The sequence below is a fragment of the Mesitornis unicolor genome, unplaced genomic scaffold (assembly GCF_000695765.1).
Source record: "Mesitornis unicolor isolate BGI_N332 unplaced genomic scaffold, ASM69576v1 scaffold4334, whole genome shotgun sequence".
In the NCBI taxonomy this organism is placed as follows: domain Eukaryota; kingdom Metazoa; phylum Chordata; class Aves; order Mesitornithiformes; family Mesitornithidae; genus Mesitornis; species Mesitornis unicolor.
This window is the reverse complement of record NW_010177918.1, coordinates 13,855-29,396: the sequence shown is the minus strand read 5'-3', so window position 1 is coordinate 29,396 and position 15,542 is coordinate 13,855. Positions and strand designations below refer to the sequence as shown.

Below are 15,542 nucleotides of genomic sequence, written 5' to 3'. Positions count from 1 at the left end.
AGAAAGCAGCACAGCCTTAATGTCCTTGAGCAACGTCCTTCTGTGACCTGGTGGGGTGGAGGCTAATGTTGAAAGAAGCTTTCTCTGACCTGTCTAGCCAGAGGAAGATTGTAGTTACCCAGGAGTGTAACAGAAGGAGAGTAAAAACAAACCTTGAGGAGCCTTGAGGCGGTTGCTTGTGCCCTGACTGCATGGGAGCAGAACAGCAGGCATTCCAGGAGGTAGTGATGGTAAAGCATTGGAGAGCACTCTGCTGTGATGAAATAGGAGTCAGTTTGAACCCCCCAGCTGCACCCTGGGGTGACCAGGTGGATGAATCTTCCTCAGCAGAGCTGGGACCCAGCTGTGTTTTGTATTCCCTGTGCATCCAGCCATCAGGAAGTTGAGCAGATTGTTGCATCGCCACGCACTCTAAAATTAATGGTCTTGGTTTACAGTAAATCTATACACTTAACAGGTTTATTCCTTGATCAATTAATTCCTGAGAATGGCTTTCGTCATCTCCAGTGGTGCCAGATCAGGGGTGCAAAGTAGATTTATTTCTGTAATGGATCCAATGATAATTATTTCACTATTTGGAGTTAGGGGAGATGTGGGTGATTTACGGTGCCTGGTCAAGCACTTTTTTTGCTCTCCTGGATTGCTCAGCAAGCTCTTTGGGGAGGGTTTCATTTATCAGACTTGAGCTTGTCTAGGAACTGTGGTTTTTTAGGGAAAAGAAAAATCCTTGCTAATGCTGAAGGCGTCCATGTCTTCAAGTGCAGGTTATTCAGCATGAGAGGTTTCTAGAGTGGTGCAGTAATGAGGTCTGGTGCCTTTTAGGGATAGCTCTGCTTACATGGTACTGAGGGAGCTGACCCTTCTCAGCCCTGACCTTACAAAGGGAGTTGGCTCTGTTTCTTTCTTAATACCTGAATGCCTGTTGGTGTGGAGTGTGGGTCAAAAGGTCTGGTGTGCTGATTACTGCCTGTTCAAATGTACATGTTGAAGGGAACAGGAATAGCTTTAAACAAGGCCTAATACCCTTTCTTCTGTTCTTTTTTTCCCCTCTCTAGGCTGGTACCAACAGCTCGATTCTACCCTCTGCGCATGCACTGCATCCGTGCGCTCACGCTGCTGTCTGAGAACACCAGGACCTTCATCCCAGTGTTGCCGTTTATCCTAGAGGTTAGTTGGTTCCTGTTGACCCAGCAATGGCTGATGCCTACCTAATAAACACACTCTCTTGCTATACCCAGCAATGGTTCCCAACATTGCCCAATTTACTTACTCCCTAAAGCCCCTGGCAAACAGCATCAGACAGAATGTATTGGTTGGTTAGTAAATAGGATTAAACTTTTATTGGCCTGTGAGTAGAGACTATCTGAGATCAGCTGGGTGCAAAAATACATTCCTAGATGGCTTAACTAATGCAGCTGGAGTAGGCAAAGAGTTTGCCAAAGAAGATATTCAGAGCCTCAGCTGGTTGCAGGAACTCCCCAGGCTGTTGTTTCTTGACCCCGCTGATGCGTTTATATCTTAGCAAGAGTTTCTTCCAACTGCAAACAGAAGGAAATTGAAGGAAAGAGCCCTTCAAGAATGAAGAATTTATTTAGGAAAAAGATCTCTAAAATGTGTTATATTTGGTGAAATAGTGGTGCTAAGAGACTGTCCACCTTTTCCATGTGTCAGATGCCCAACATCTCTCCACATTGGTCTTTCAAACCTTTTTGCTGTGAGAAGGTGGTGCAGAAGGGGTGCAGCCAAACTCCACTGAAGTGTGAGCAAGGCAGGATGAGAAATGCAAGAGCCCCAGTAGGTCAGCATGAGGCTGGACACTGAGGAGGAAGGAGGGAGACTTCTATAATAAATGACCTGAGTCAGCCAGGCTCATTCCTAATCAAGTTCTGTTGAAGCAAAGGCTTTTGTGGTTTTGTGTTGTTGTAAACGTCCTTTGCAAACCACATCCTCTGAGCCTAGGGAAGGCAGCAATGTTTATAAATCTCCTCCTGCTCTCTTGCCTCCTCCGCTGCTCCCTGGCCTGTGTGGCTTTGCCATTTTCCTGCTTCCTTCCTCTTGTTCATGCATATTTGAAATTCTGCCAACCAGATTTAGTGATAGAGGCATCTCCACTCTGGTGTAGTGGAGCTTGGGGCGAGGATCATTTCTCTGCTTTTTACTTCTTAGTGCTCTGAGAGATAAAGCCTTTGTCCCCTCTGAGCTTTCCCTCCCTCTTTGTGTTCAGGCCCCAACACCTTCGCTGTAATCTCTGTGCCGGGCCCCAGCCAGACGTTACCACACTGCATGCTGAGTTTCCTCCCTGCTTCCACAAGCCCTGACCACATCCGATCCTGCTGTGTTTGTGAGGCACTACTCAGCTTAGCTCGTCCAGGTGTTGGTGACAAGGGAGAGATGGGGGCAGGGTAAATGTGTGCGTGTGTGTTGCTTGCATACTTGTTTCACATTAATTTAACAATTATTTTCCTTTGACTTCCATGACCCGAGGTGACTGGTGTGATGTTAAACTCCCAAATCTCCCTGCAGCTGTCAGCCTTTCCCTTCTGCTTGCGTCTCTCCTGTAAGGGACCCTGCAAATATTCTGTGGCATTCCCAAGAGTGTTCAGGGCTATTCCCTTGGTACTTGCATCTCTTCCCAGTTCCCTCCTTGCCTCTCAGAGGTCTCTGAACACTCTTACAGCCCTTAGTGTGTTTCTACAAGCTGGGAGGAAAATCTGCATTCTGATGCCCAGCTTAGTACTTTAAGTACGAGCCTGCTTCTGCCAGCTCACAAATTCAGCAGTGACTTAGTCAATAGGCATTAGTCCTATGCCACCCTGTGTCAGGAAACAAAATCCATTTTTAAGCCTGTTATCCAAGAGGTTGAGGGATATGATCAGTGTGCTGGTACCAAGCAGGAGTAGACTTGAGGGGCGTGACTGGGGTTGGAAGAACAGAATGAACTTCTCAGGATAAGGTAAGCTCCATTTGATAGGAAGAAGGAAAAGCTGCTTTGTCTGCCACTGTCACAACTGAATCCAAGTACAACAAAAGAATAGCTGTGGAGTTTGTGACCCTACATTTATTGCTCTTCTTGGAGAGGACTTTGTGTGGCCTTAGAGCATAGATTTTTGTGTAAGATGCTTGTGTAAGAAGTGACCGAGTAACTCAGTTTCCCTTCCCCCTCTCCATCAAGGAAGCCCAGCCCTCACTACCTCTTGTCTCAGCCCTGTCGCTGCTGTGCTTTCAAGAGCCGGCAGATTGAATGTTTTTGCAATTCCCCTAGGCACAGGAATTCCCCAAGCCCCTGCCAGTAGAAGTGAGGGCTGGCTGCCTGATGCATCTTGACAAGGGCTGATGCTCCCCAGCGTGGGCGTCCAGTGCTGTCTCCTCCTGACTCGGCTTTCCACGGTGGAGCAAAAGCAGCAGCTTGCTAAAATTACATCTTAGGAGGAGGCAGCTTGGGAGAGAGCGTAAAGCAGGCAGGCTTTTATTTTTGTATTGTTACTCTCCTTGAAGGGCCTGTGAGATCCCAGGCTTTTTTATTTTTTTTCCTTTTTCATCACCTCAATTACTGTGTGACAGGCAGTAGTTTCTGCAGCAGGAAAATTGGTGGCTCATCTGCTGGGAGGCAGGTATGGATAAACAAGGTGGAAATCTCCCCACAGGCAGACTTTGCACGCCAATTTAAAATTAGCTTTTCCTGTGGAGGGATTGGAGGGATGGGAGAGGAGGTTAACCCTGATGTGCTTAGGAAGGCACGAGTTTTTCACTTTGACACTTAAATGGCTTGAGTCTTGTTTTGTATGTGCAGCTTGTTTTGGAGAAAGTCCCCAGGGGCTTGGAGTGCAACATTTGTGGGGTAGCAGTGGATTGTGTTGGAGGAAATCTGCTGATGCAAAGACTGTAGTTGAAGAATTGATAATGCTGGACACTGGCATACATTTAAGCACAGATGTGAAATTAGTTTCCTACAAGACCTGGGCTCTTTGCCTCCTTTACACAGAGAGGAAGAACCAGCACTTCAGACAGACTGAGCTGAACCACTGTACCAACTGAGGATGTATCTTTCCTCTTCTTCATTCTCCTTTCTCCACTGCTATATTGCAGCTCTTAAATTCTGGATCACAGCCCTGCAGGTACCAGAGGTTGCTTTGAGTGAAATCATGCCTGACCAATCTAATAGACTTCTACGATGAGATGATTGGCTCGGTGGATGAGAGGAGAGCAGTGGATGTTGTTTATCTTCCCTTTATTGAGGTTTTGGATACCATCTCCCATAACTTCCTCACAGACAAGCTGATTAATTGCAGGCTGGATAAGCAATCTGTGAGGGGTGCTGACAGCTGAACTTCCAGGCTCATGCTGTGATCAGTGGCATGAAATCTAACTAGATCCTTGCCACCGGTGATGTACCCCAGGGATTGATACTGGTTATCATTAATGGCTTGAATGGTGGGGCAGTGTGGCACCATCAGCAAGCTTGCAGATGGCACAGAGTTGGGAGGAGTTGTTGATGTACCAGATGCATCCTGCAATTCAGAGGGACATTTTGGAGAAACAGGCAGGCAGAAACCTCATGTGGCACAAGAGAGAAATGCAACATCCTGCACCTGGGCAAGAGTAACCCCATGACAACACCATCCTGGGGCCTGGCTGGAAAGCAGCTTTGCAGAAAAGGACGTGGACAACAAGTTGACCAAGCAATGTGCCGTTGTGGTAAAGGTGACCAAAGGCACGCGGGGCTGTTAGAGCTTTGCCAGCAGTTTGACTGTGGTCTTTCCTCTGTGCTGAGCACTCATGGCACCACAGCTGTGTCTAGTTCAGCACTCTCCAAGGCAGGAGAGACATGGACATACTGGAGTGAGTCTAGGGATGAGCCACAGAGATGAAGGAACTGGAGCATCTGTCATGTGGGAAAAGGCTGCAAGAGCTGCTACTTTAGCCTCAAGAAGAGAAGGATTGGGAAGGATCTTATTAATGTGTAAAATACTGAAAGGAGAGTGCATAGGGGATGGGGCCAGGTTCTCTTAACTGATGTCCAGTGACAGGAATGGGCACAAACTGAACCACAGGAGGGCCTGTCTGAACATTGGGAAACACTTTTTTATGTGAGGCTCACTGAGCACTGGCACAGATTGCATGGGAAGGGTGTGGAGTCTCCATCCTTGGAGATAATCGAAAGCAATCTGGACATGGTCCTCAGCAGCTGGCTCTGGATGGCCCTGTGTGAGCAGGGCAGGTTGGACAAGGTGACCTCCAGAGCTCTCTTCCACTTTCAACTGTTCTATGAATAAAGAGGTTGGAGCCTGATTTTTCTCTGTGACAAGAGGCAGTATCCCAATTGCATACTTAAGCACTGGGGAGGGAACCTACCACCAAATGAACAACAAAACCAACCCCAAAACCCACAAGAATTTTATATGGTGAGGCTAGAACAGGTTGCCTAGATGAATAGTGGAGGGTCTGGCCTTGGAAGTACTCAAAATCTGGCTGGACATGGTCCTGGGCAACCCGTTCTAGTTGACCCTATAGATTATTTCCAGAGGCCTCATCCAACCTGAACTGTTTTGTTACTGAGTGCTTCAAGCCAGCTCCTGCAGGAAGTTGGGCAGCTTGTCTGAACTTGGCAATAATCAGACTCTGCTGGAGCAGCTTAACAAGGCTCTCTCACCCTTCCCTCCATGCAGTGGGAGGTGACTGACAGACCTGAGGGGAAGCTGCAGGCAGCCCAGCGAAGCACTGTGCCCTTGCTGTGAGCTGGCCTGGGGCAGCCAGTTTTGGGGTGATCAAAGCAGATGCCAGGAGGCTTTTGCTAGAGCTTGAGAGAAAGTAATGTGGGGTGGATGAGGTGATATAGCAGGAGAACTGTGGGCACAGAGCTGGCTCTCTGGTTTGCACGCTGTGTCTGAGCATCCTTCCGACTGGCCATGTGGAAATCATCTGCGAGTTGAGATTGCCAAAAATCCTTCTTCCTGCCTATGTTGCCTTGTCCTTTCCTCTGTCTGCTTGTGGTTATCATTTAAGCCAGATTGTTGGCTTTTGCCATTTTCTGGCCCTCTAGTCCCTCATTATCGCCTTTCCACCCTGCCACAGGATTCTTAGACATCAGTCATCCCCTCCCTCAGTCTGGCCATTGCCTGATCCACTCTGCACAGTCTTGAGATGGGAACCACATTTTCCCCCCTTTCTACACGTCCTGGCCAGCTCCCTTGCACCTCCTGGGAGAGTTTCAGAACCTCTGGTTGCATTTCCCCCCTTGCTTAGCGGTGTGTTAGGATCCCACAGAGCCTGATGCCTTTTGCTTTAATGTGTCTGACCTCGGGGATCAATACTACTGTTTTGGCCAAAGAAATAACCGTGCATAACGAGGTTTATAGCATCGATTCCCTAGGCTAGGGCTCTTTGTTTTCACAAGCCACCAAGCTTGTCCCTCCCTTCCAAATAACCTGGATTGACAAATAAAATGTAAAAAATCAATAGTCGTCTCCATGCTTTTCTGGCCTGGGGGCATCCATGTGACCTGAACACCCTCCCTTTCCTCCTCACCTCACCCTCCAGCAATCAGTGCGCTGCATCCCCACGTTGCTGGGCTGGTTGGGGTCCGATGATTAATGTGTTGCTGCTGCATAGAGGGAATAGAAATTAATTCCTGCTCAGGAGTGCAATTTAAAAGCGTTGGGCACAGAGAGAGAGGAACTGGAGGTTGCTTTTGAGGTGCTCAAAAGTATGGGTGGGCAGGACGTGCTCCTTATCAGTCTTCCCTCAATGATTGTCATTGGATATGCAAATGATTACTAATTGCTGGGTGATATGGTTGGGGTTTTTTTTGAGATCTCCCATTGCTAGTGACACCTCCCTTGATTGTCCCCTGATGAGGATCTCTGGGAATCTGCCCCAGATCAAGTGGGTTTTGTCATTCTTACCATCTCTCTCCTGAGGTCTGCCCCTGCCAAGCTGGAGAAGGGCATTTTTGTATTGCTGCTCATTTTAGAAACCTTCTTCTCCTTTCTCTATCACAACTACGAAGGAATTACAGCACAGCACCCAGACTTACTGTGATTGCTCAGAAGGGACCAAGGCAGATTGTGGCTGTAGCTGATTTCAGCTGAAGATGGCTTTCCTGTGCCAAATGCAGCCTTGCTGGGGAGGTGAAGAATGGGAGTTCATACTGATTCACGTTACCCTTTCCCCAGTGAAGTTGGGAAACTCCTCCCAGAAAGGAAGGAGTGGGGAAGAGGCTTTTGTAGTTCTTGGGCTCGATGACGATTTAAGTTTTAAGCAATAAAGACTCCTAATTAAAACCAAACTTGAGATGCCAGTCACACGCACATATGTGAACTTCCTCTCTGTTTTCTTTCTACTATGTAAGCTTCATACCTTCTGTTTCAGAAATAACTCCTCTCCCCAGCTGTTATCATTAAACAAGCTCTGGGAAAAACACAGAAGCAAAGGTGCAGGGCTGCCTTTTGAAGTTACACACTAGCCTACTGGGCATCCAGCTGTACACTGGAGCTTGTGTGTGCTCGTCATTTTGATGAGCAGGGTGCATGGTCTCTCAAACTCTGGGAAGGGGCCAGTTTTTCCCCATGTCCCTTGTTAGAAAATGAAACGTGTCCCTGGAAAATAATATGCGCTTATTCAAAGGCTGTCCAGTTGTAACTGGTACAAGGGATGCCAATGGGAAATGTGTTAGAATAGAAACCTTGCCTGGCAAGGGCTGTCTGTGAAAAGGACTTGCTGGTGTCTGTGCTTCCTGGGACAATTATTTCAGTGTCGTTAAAAATGGTAATGGATTTGGTGTTAGCAACGTTTAGTCTTGCTGTTGAAAAGCTCCCCTTAAGGAACAGCTCCAAGATACACTCAAGCTTTTTAGTACGATCTTTCTGACCATTAGAAGCATGCATCTGAGGAACAAACCTCTGGTTTCTTGAGCTATTGCTTGTGTTGGTTTCCTTTTAGCTCACGCTTCTGTGGCATCTTTCACACTCGAGTCTCTAAAGCTTCAAGTGTGGTTGGTGTTTGCTCCTAACTGTCCCTTGCAAGCTGTGGGACAGTGATCAGAACAGGCAAGTAGGAATGAGGATTTCTGGATTGTCTTAGCCCTGCTGCCAGCTGCGTGATCTTAGTTGAGTCATTTGGTATCCGTTTTGTGGTGTGATCATCCTTATACTCAGCTTTTTTCTGTTGTAGATTTTCCAACAAGTGGATTTCAACAAGAGGCCAGGACGTATAAGTGCTAAGCCCATAAACTTTGCAGTGATCTTGAAGCTTTCCAATGCCAACCTGCAGGAGAAGGCCTTCCGAGTAAGTGGAACCCCGGCAGCCAACGGTGCACAGCAACAGTGTAGGGTTTAGCTCCTATCTGATACCTCTGTTTCTCTCTCTCCTACCCAGGATGGACTCATCGAACAGCTCTATGACCTGATGCTTGAGTATCTCCATTGCCAAGCCTACAGCATTGGATTCCCAGAGCTGGTTCTGCCCACTGTCATTCAGGTAAGGTGTGAGACGCTTCTCAGTCAAGCCATGAACACGCGCAGAGTGGGATAAAGTTGTCGAAGCTAACAGTGAACTCAAGATGGTCCTCATAATGGGAGGAGAGAGCTATTTAGCTTTTCCTAATTACAGTTTTTCTTTGTGTTTTGGGGAATTCCTGGGGAGGAACAGAGGTATCGTATCTAATTAGGAGGCTGAAGGTAGGTGAAGGTGGCTGTGGAGTGAGCCACTGTTTTGGGAGTCAGTGTGGACAGGAGGGCTGCATAACTGCTGTAGAGATGTGTTTTTGACTAGTGAACACAGGTGAGTTCTTGGCAATTCTGAGTTGTCTGAATTGCTGTATCGACCTCCCTCACGTGCTCTCCACAAGATGGCAATCGTCCCTCCTTTCACAGTGTCTCCATCAACTGGGGCACTTTCTCCCCAAGTCCCTCCGTACAAAACAGTACAATTCCTGTCTCCATCCCTCCTCCTTGCTGCACCTAACAACACTGCTGCAGAGTAGTCTCCTTTGCCTCTCCCTTGGCATTGCACAGTGCAGGGTGTTCTTCCAAGCACTTCATGCTTGCATACTTCACTGTCTGCAATAAAACTGCCTAATGGTGCTGTGCATCTGAATGTATTGTGCCTAACCTTAATACCTTGTGCATTCCTTAATACCTTGCTAGCTGGGTGGCTTCAGTTTTGAATGAGCAGTGACCTCTGCTTTGCACAGTAAGATTGCTCAGTGCGAACATGTTGGAACTTGTTTTCTCCCTTCCTCCCAGTGCTCTCTATTTTTAACTCATGGGTGCCAGGTGTCATGCAAGTTTGGCAGAGGGCTGCTGTCGTATCCTCCACGGGGACGTGAACCTCTGCTTTGCTTTGGTGTCAGCCGTGAGACCCTGTGTCTGCGTACCTCGTTGCTTCGGTGCCTGTGGTTGACGTGGGAGCGACGTCTCAGTTGGACCCGCAGGCTGCTTGGGAGGCAAATCTCCTTGTTTCTGCTGGATGCAATAGGCTGGCATCTGTCAGGCGCATGACTCTTGGCTGGGTCCCTGCAGCCTGGCACAGGCCATTGCCGAGCTGGCAGTCGGCTGCTTTGGCTAATGTGAGCTGACAGGCACTCTCTGTGCTAGGAGAGCGGCTCCTGCGCTTGCTCTCTCTTTGCGTGCTTCTCGCTTATCGGCAGCGAACAAAGCCCTTTCCTCGCAGCCAGCAGCTGTTGAGAGCATCGAAGCTGTCGGAGCCGATGTTCTTGCTGGAATGAGAAACGGCTGACGGCCCTCTGGCACCGAGCACCCTGTGGCTTCCAAACACACCCTGGGACCAGCCTGTATTTCTGCAGAGAATTAATGCTATCGGATTCCTGTTTGGCTGCCGCTAACCACAGCCTCGTGGCGTCTGCTGGGCTGGGGTGCTGAGGTTAGCTTCCCAAAATCTCGGAGTCTTCGGGAAAATGTGTGTGTGTGGGGGGAGGCTTTTCTCCTGGAACGGTTCCAGTTAACTGTAAAAATCCATCTGTCCTGATTCTTCCTCCCCAATGAGCTCACGCTTCTCTCGGTGCCATGTCGTGGAGGCTGCGTTCCAGCTGGCGAGGGTTGCCTTCCTCGTCTTCTGGTCAGCGGCTTTGGGAGAAGCCAGGCTGAGCTGCCTTCAAACTGAACTTGAAAACCTCCTTGCCTGGAAGGCAGGAAGCGTCCTGGCAGATCAAAGGAAAGGAGAGGAGGAGATGGTTCAAAGGCTTCTGTCCTGCCCAGCTGCGGGGATGACCCCATGGCGGTCACTGCCTCCACAGGCTGGTAAGGAGCTCAGAGAGCAGAGCCTGTGTGTCCGGGAATGTGGAAGGGACTGCCTCTTCCCTTCTCTGGAGCCCTGATAAGCATCACAGAGCAGGGGGAAAAGGGAAAAACTGGGCAGGTGTTGATAAGGGGTAGGTCCTGCTCGTTGGAGGCAGGAGGTGGCACGATCTAGGCATCACTTGCAGACAGCCAGAAGGGCAGGAGGTGCCAGTTGGCCTTGCCAGCAGCCACCCCTACTGCTGCTCGCTCTGTATCCTAGCTTGAATATACCCTCTGCTTTTTCTGAGTGGGGGATTGGGCTTGATTTGGGTTCCCTGGAACACACAAGCTCAGCTGCTTCAGATCATTTATAGTTCCCTGCATCGTTTACAGTAAGAGGAGCTGGTTTTTTGCTGTGGTCTCTCCTGGTATAAACCATTGGTGTTTAAGGCTGGCAGTCCGACAGACTCAATCCCACTAATTACAGAGCTGCTTAGCTGGGAACCAGTGTGAGATGTTAGCGACATATATACACACACATATACACACGTATGTTCTGATTGCTTTTATTCTGCAAAGATATGGTTGTTCCATTTGGCAGAGTGGAAACACGGCATATACAGAGTCCCTTTCTTTCTCTTTATCTTCCTTTACCTTCTTGGTCGTTCCCTGCCTTTTAACACAGGGCTGAGATCTCATTACGTTTCGTTAATGTCTGTGGCAGATAGTGGTGGGACTGTGAGGGATTGCACGGGTAGCAGAGAGCAGGGGGAGGCAAGAAATGAAGCATACACGGCTGCGAGAGCGAACACACAACAGCAAACTGCACAGATAGAGCCCGAGATTTTGCAGGATTTCTGGTGACACTTCTGCAAGGGAAGAAAAATGATAATGTATGTGGCAGCGGATGAAATGGATCTGGGGCTGCAGCTGTGGGGATCAAGTGAGATAAATCAAATGACAAATGCATCTCTCAGTGGAGATAAATATGCATCACCTATAAAAAATAAATATTTTAGGAAGGGGGGGGTGAGGGTAGGACAGGCTTCACCAGCAGAAGAATAGTTTTGCTGATGGTTTCTTTGTAGTGGTCTGATGGGCTGTTTGCTTTGTGGAAAGGTGTTCATTTTAACTCTCATTTTTCTGAGTTGGGTGTAGGTGGGCATATATTGGGGATAAAGGGACAAGAGAAGCCCCTGCTGCAGATAATGGGGGACATTCTCCATGTGTGTAGCAGCCAGCAGATCCTGCAGCAATATACCCATCAGGAGAGCAGTGTCCTGTCTGTCTGTCTCATCTGAGAGTAGTGAAGCGTGTTTTGGGCACTGAGAGAGCAGGAGCAGATTCTCTGTGAGTAGGATGGTCCTTGCCCTTTCAGGCAGCAGCAGGGTTTGTGGTTTCCTGGCAGACGGGCTTTTGTCCTGAGGGTTACACACAAGGCCTTGTGTCTAAAAGAAGGCATTATTTAGGCACAGGCTGCCCAAGTTGTCCGCAGAGAGGGTTATTTTGTAAATGTTGGTGTGGTGGGTGTGTGGGTTTGCGTGGTGCCAGTTGGAGTGGGGTTGGTGCAGGCAGACATTAAGCAAACTTCACCCCGTGTGACTCTGCAGATGACCGTCTGTCCTGACCCGCAGCTCCACTGCTGGAGCAGCACCAAGTTTTCCCATTGAGCTACGCCAAAGACCCTTGCTCCCAGTCCACAGACACTTCTACCCCAATTTTAAGTCTCTCCTGAAGATCTACTTCAATCCCAGCCATCAGTCTCATCCACAGCCTCCTGTATTTGGGATTCCCATTCCAATATCCACTGGTGTTCTACAGTCTTAACCCACAGACACCTTTCCCCAGAGGTGCAAAGAGTTGTTTTTGAGCAAAGCCCCTGAGCTGGATTGTGTACAAAAATCTGGCCCATCACTACAACTCTTTGCATCCTCCCAGCTCAGGGTGGCAGGACCCCCAGGGCTGAATATGGGTGATATATTGGGGTACGGTATGCATAGAAGGGAAAAGGTGCCCCATGCTGTCTCACTGGGGGTGGGAAATGTTATTTCACTGGTGGGATCTGTTTGTGGAAAGTATAACATCGCTTTTATTCTTCCTCTCCTCTTCCTCCTCCCAGCTCAAATCTTTCCTGAAGGAATGCAAGGTTGCCAACTACTGCAAGCCCATCCGCCAGCTCCTGGAGAAACTGCAGGAAAATTCTGCCTACATCGCCAGCAAGCGTCAGAAAGCTTCCTTCGGCGTGGCCAGCCGGGAGGCTGTGGTGAGTCTGCTCCTTCCGTTTGGCCTTCCTGGAAAGACCGTCAGGCTCCGCTGCTGGGCTTGAGCGGGTGGCGGAGGGAGGAGGAGATGATGGAAGTGGGAGTGTGTGGGGTGGGGCAGATGTTCACAAACAACTGAGCTCAGCAGGGCTCTGATGCTATAGCTGGCACGACTGCAGCCAAGAGCCTCATGGAAAAAGTCTGTAAATTATACCCTTCTATTATTTATAACACACACACATGCATGGAAGCGCTTTGCTTTGCTGGGGCACCTCCTTTGCTGAGGAGTTTCTGTGTTTTCATCGTCCCATTCTTGATGTGTAGGTGCCTGTTCATGCCTGAAGAAATGGGGAATTCTGCTGCCTCTGTACGTGTGGTGTTTCCTCCTGGTCTGTAGACACCAGTCTGCTCTGAGCCAGGTCCTCCTAGGGATGGTGTAGCACATTGTCAGGACATTCCTTTCAGTGTCTTTGCTTGAAGCTGTTTTCCCTTTTGCTTTGCTCCATCCTGCTTTGGGCACCTGTTGTCCTAAACTCTTGAGATATTTTAAATCCTATGTAAATGAAGCCAAAGGGAAGGAAGCCTTGTTCCTGAAGCTTCATTTGTGTGTCCTTTGGGTTGGGCATTTTATCTTTGTTTTTTATCCCACCTTTGCAAGCCTGATAGCAGGTGAACTGTGTGTGTGCAGGAGTGAGAGGAAGTAGTGGGTTGACTTCTCCTTGCCTGGCAGGAGAGAGGTGAAAATACCTCTGCAGGGCAAGTGATGGGTCAGGGTGGTCTAAGTTCCACCTTTTGGCACGGAGCTGGGCATCGAGCACAAGTTGCAGTGCAGACTAATTCGTCTTCAGACACCCAGGGGCAGGGCCTGCAGGAAAACCATCCTTTGAATGCCTAACATATCAGTGCCAGGACACAGCAGCGCAGCTCTGGCATTGAGGGGTTGATGGGACTGGGTTTGAAGTGACTGAGAAGTCTTTGGTTCTGGGTTGGACTGTTTTGCTACAGGAATTGTGCTTCCCGTCTGGAGTGGGGCGGTTAGGGTTTTGTTTTGTATTTCTTGCGGGCAGTGCTGTGACCACCCACCCTCTCTGCAGAGGCAGAGATTGCAGTCCCTGGGGCTCTCCACGAAACAGATGGGCTGGGGAAGCTCGCTGGCTAAATAAAACAGCGTTTCCAACAACCCTGCCACTGTCTGCTTTTCCCAGCAGCTCTGGCTGCAGTCCCTTGTGTAAGAACCAAATGATTATTTTAACATCTTGCTGCCTGTGCATCTCCTAGTTGACAGTGGTGCACCTGCTTATCTTTTGTACCCCTGCCGCCCTGTGTGTCCCCCCTGCTCCTTTGCAAGCAGATGATGTCGATTCCCAAAAAGGACCAAAGCCTCCCACAAAGCCTGGGCTTCCCAGCACAATTTGGAGTGTCCCTTGAAGTCTGGGTTGAGTTTGCCAGGCCGTCTCCAATATCTGTGGGGCATTGGCACTTCTCAGGAGCAAACGCTGCCAGAAGAGGGAAGGCGAGGAGGGGGGTGAGGTATTTGCGTGTCCCCCTTGCCAGCAAAAGTGATTGAAAGCAAATGCTCTCTGGTATTCACATCCGTGCATTTGTGCCCGCTCTGCTGTAGGGAGCAGAGCCCAAATTCTGGGCTATTCTTCCGTGCAACATGCTGAAATGTGAGTTTCATGGGGGGAATTTCAGAGAAACAGGTTTAAATGAGAGGAATAAAGGTTGTGAATGTGATCGGATCAGCATTGCTGACTAGTGGGCATGCTTTAGAAAGCTGAATTTTACCTAAGGGTCTCTATTTTGTAATTTTAAAGAAGAAACAGCCTGGGGATTGAATTTAATGCTGCAGAGGGAGCATAGTGGTGCAATGTTTACGTGGGGGATCCCTCCTTGCGTCCCAGGAGCTGCGGTATGAAGGGACAGATACACCCCAGACGTGCTCAGCCTCACTTCTTCCATGTTTCTTTAAGACTGAGGACTTGACTTGTGCTGGGGGTTGCCTGACAGCACAGTGATGTAAAAGCAGTAGTAGAAGGAGAATTGCAAATGGTTACGGTGAGTGTGATGGCATCCACTCTCTCAAAATCCCCGTTCCTGGTAGAAAGATGGAAGTGTTTTAATGGTCCTTTTTTTATCTCTGGATTCCAGCACGCGTTAAAACAAAAAGAGCTGTATCAGACAGAACAAATAGGCTTTTGCCCTCTGTAAGAAGAATCTTTCTCCAAAGCTGTCCATACCAAGCAGCAGCAACAAATTGTCTGACGGCGGCTGGCAGCCTGATAGGAGCCTGATCTATAAAAGAGGTGACTTTGTGCTCCTCCTGCCCTAGCGGTGGGCCGGATCGACAGCAACGCCGTGCTGTCTGCTGGCTGGCGTCCCCGCTCGCATTTACGGTGCTGCTGGAGCCGGCGGTTCATGGGCTGCGCTCTCAGGCGGGGAGGAGAGCGGAGAGCGGACGCGGGCTCCAGCCCTGCAGACCTGGAGCCGTGTTACAAACAGACCCCGGGGAGCTGTGAGTCTGGGAGCCGCGATTACCAGGAAGGGGCTGTTTGGCTTCCTGCAGTGTCCATAGCGCCTGCCGAGGGGTGCGGAAATGGATCCTGCACCATCAGAGCGCAGGTGACACGAGCTGGTCGCTGTTTAATTGTCAAAGTTCAGCTCCTGGTGCCAGCTGCAGAGACCACACATCATCTCCACTTCCCTCCCAGGGACGGAGCAAATGAAGAGCTGGCATAAACTGATGTATTTCACTTCATAATACACACCGAGTACTTGCTTGTTGGTGTAAGCTGCTGCCCACTGCGGAGACCTGCTCTTTCTGTCGTCTTGTTCATGCGCTGCTCTTTAAACAAACTTCTTCCCTCACCTTGACTCACAGGCCACAGCCATAGCTCCCTAGTTTTGGGCTCAGTTCCCCAGAAGCAGTTGATTTGAGATCTGCTGGAGAATATTTGAGCTGTTGCTGCGTTTTCTGCTCTGAAGATGGTCTGGCCTTTTGTTCTCAGCCCTGGATTCACACAGAATCACACAGAATCGCTCGGTT

The 15,542-nt window shown here is 49.2% G+C and overlaps 1 protein-coding gene across 1 annotated transcript in view; it reads left to right on the top strand.

Annotated features, from left to right (window-relative positions):
- Window positions 1–15,542, top strand: part of NOC2L (nucleolar complex associated 2 homolog (S. cerevisiae)) — a gene marked incomplete at its 5' end in the record, with an annotated part of 40,170 nt that overhangs the window by 13,634 nt on the left and 10,994 nt on the right. Inside the window, 4 exons of the mRNA XM_010182271.1 lie at window positions 1,056–1,167; window positions 8,170–8,283; window positions 8,374–8,475; window positions 12,355–12,498. Of these exons, the coding sequence (XP_010180573.1) occupies window positions 1,056–1,167; window positions 8,170–8,283; window positions 8,374–8,475; window positions 12,355–12,498 (472 nt within the window). The remainder of the gene's footprint in view (window positions 1–1,055; window positions 1,168–8,169; window positions 8,284–8,373; window positions 8,476–12,354; window positions 12,499–15,542) is intronic.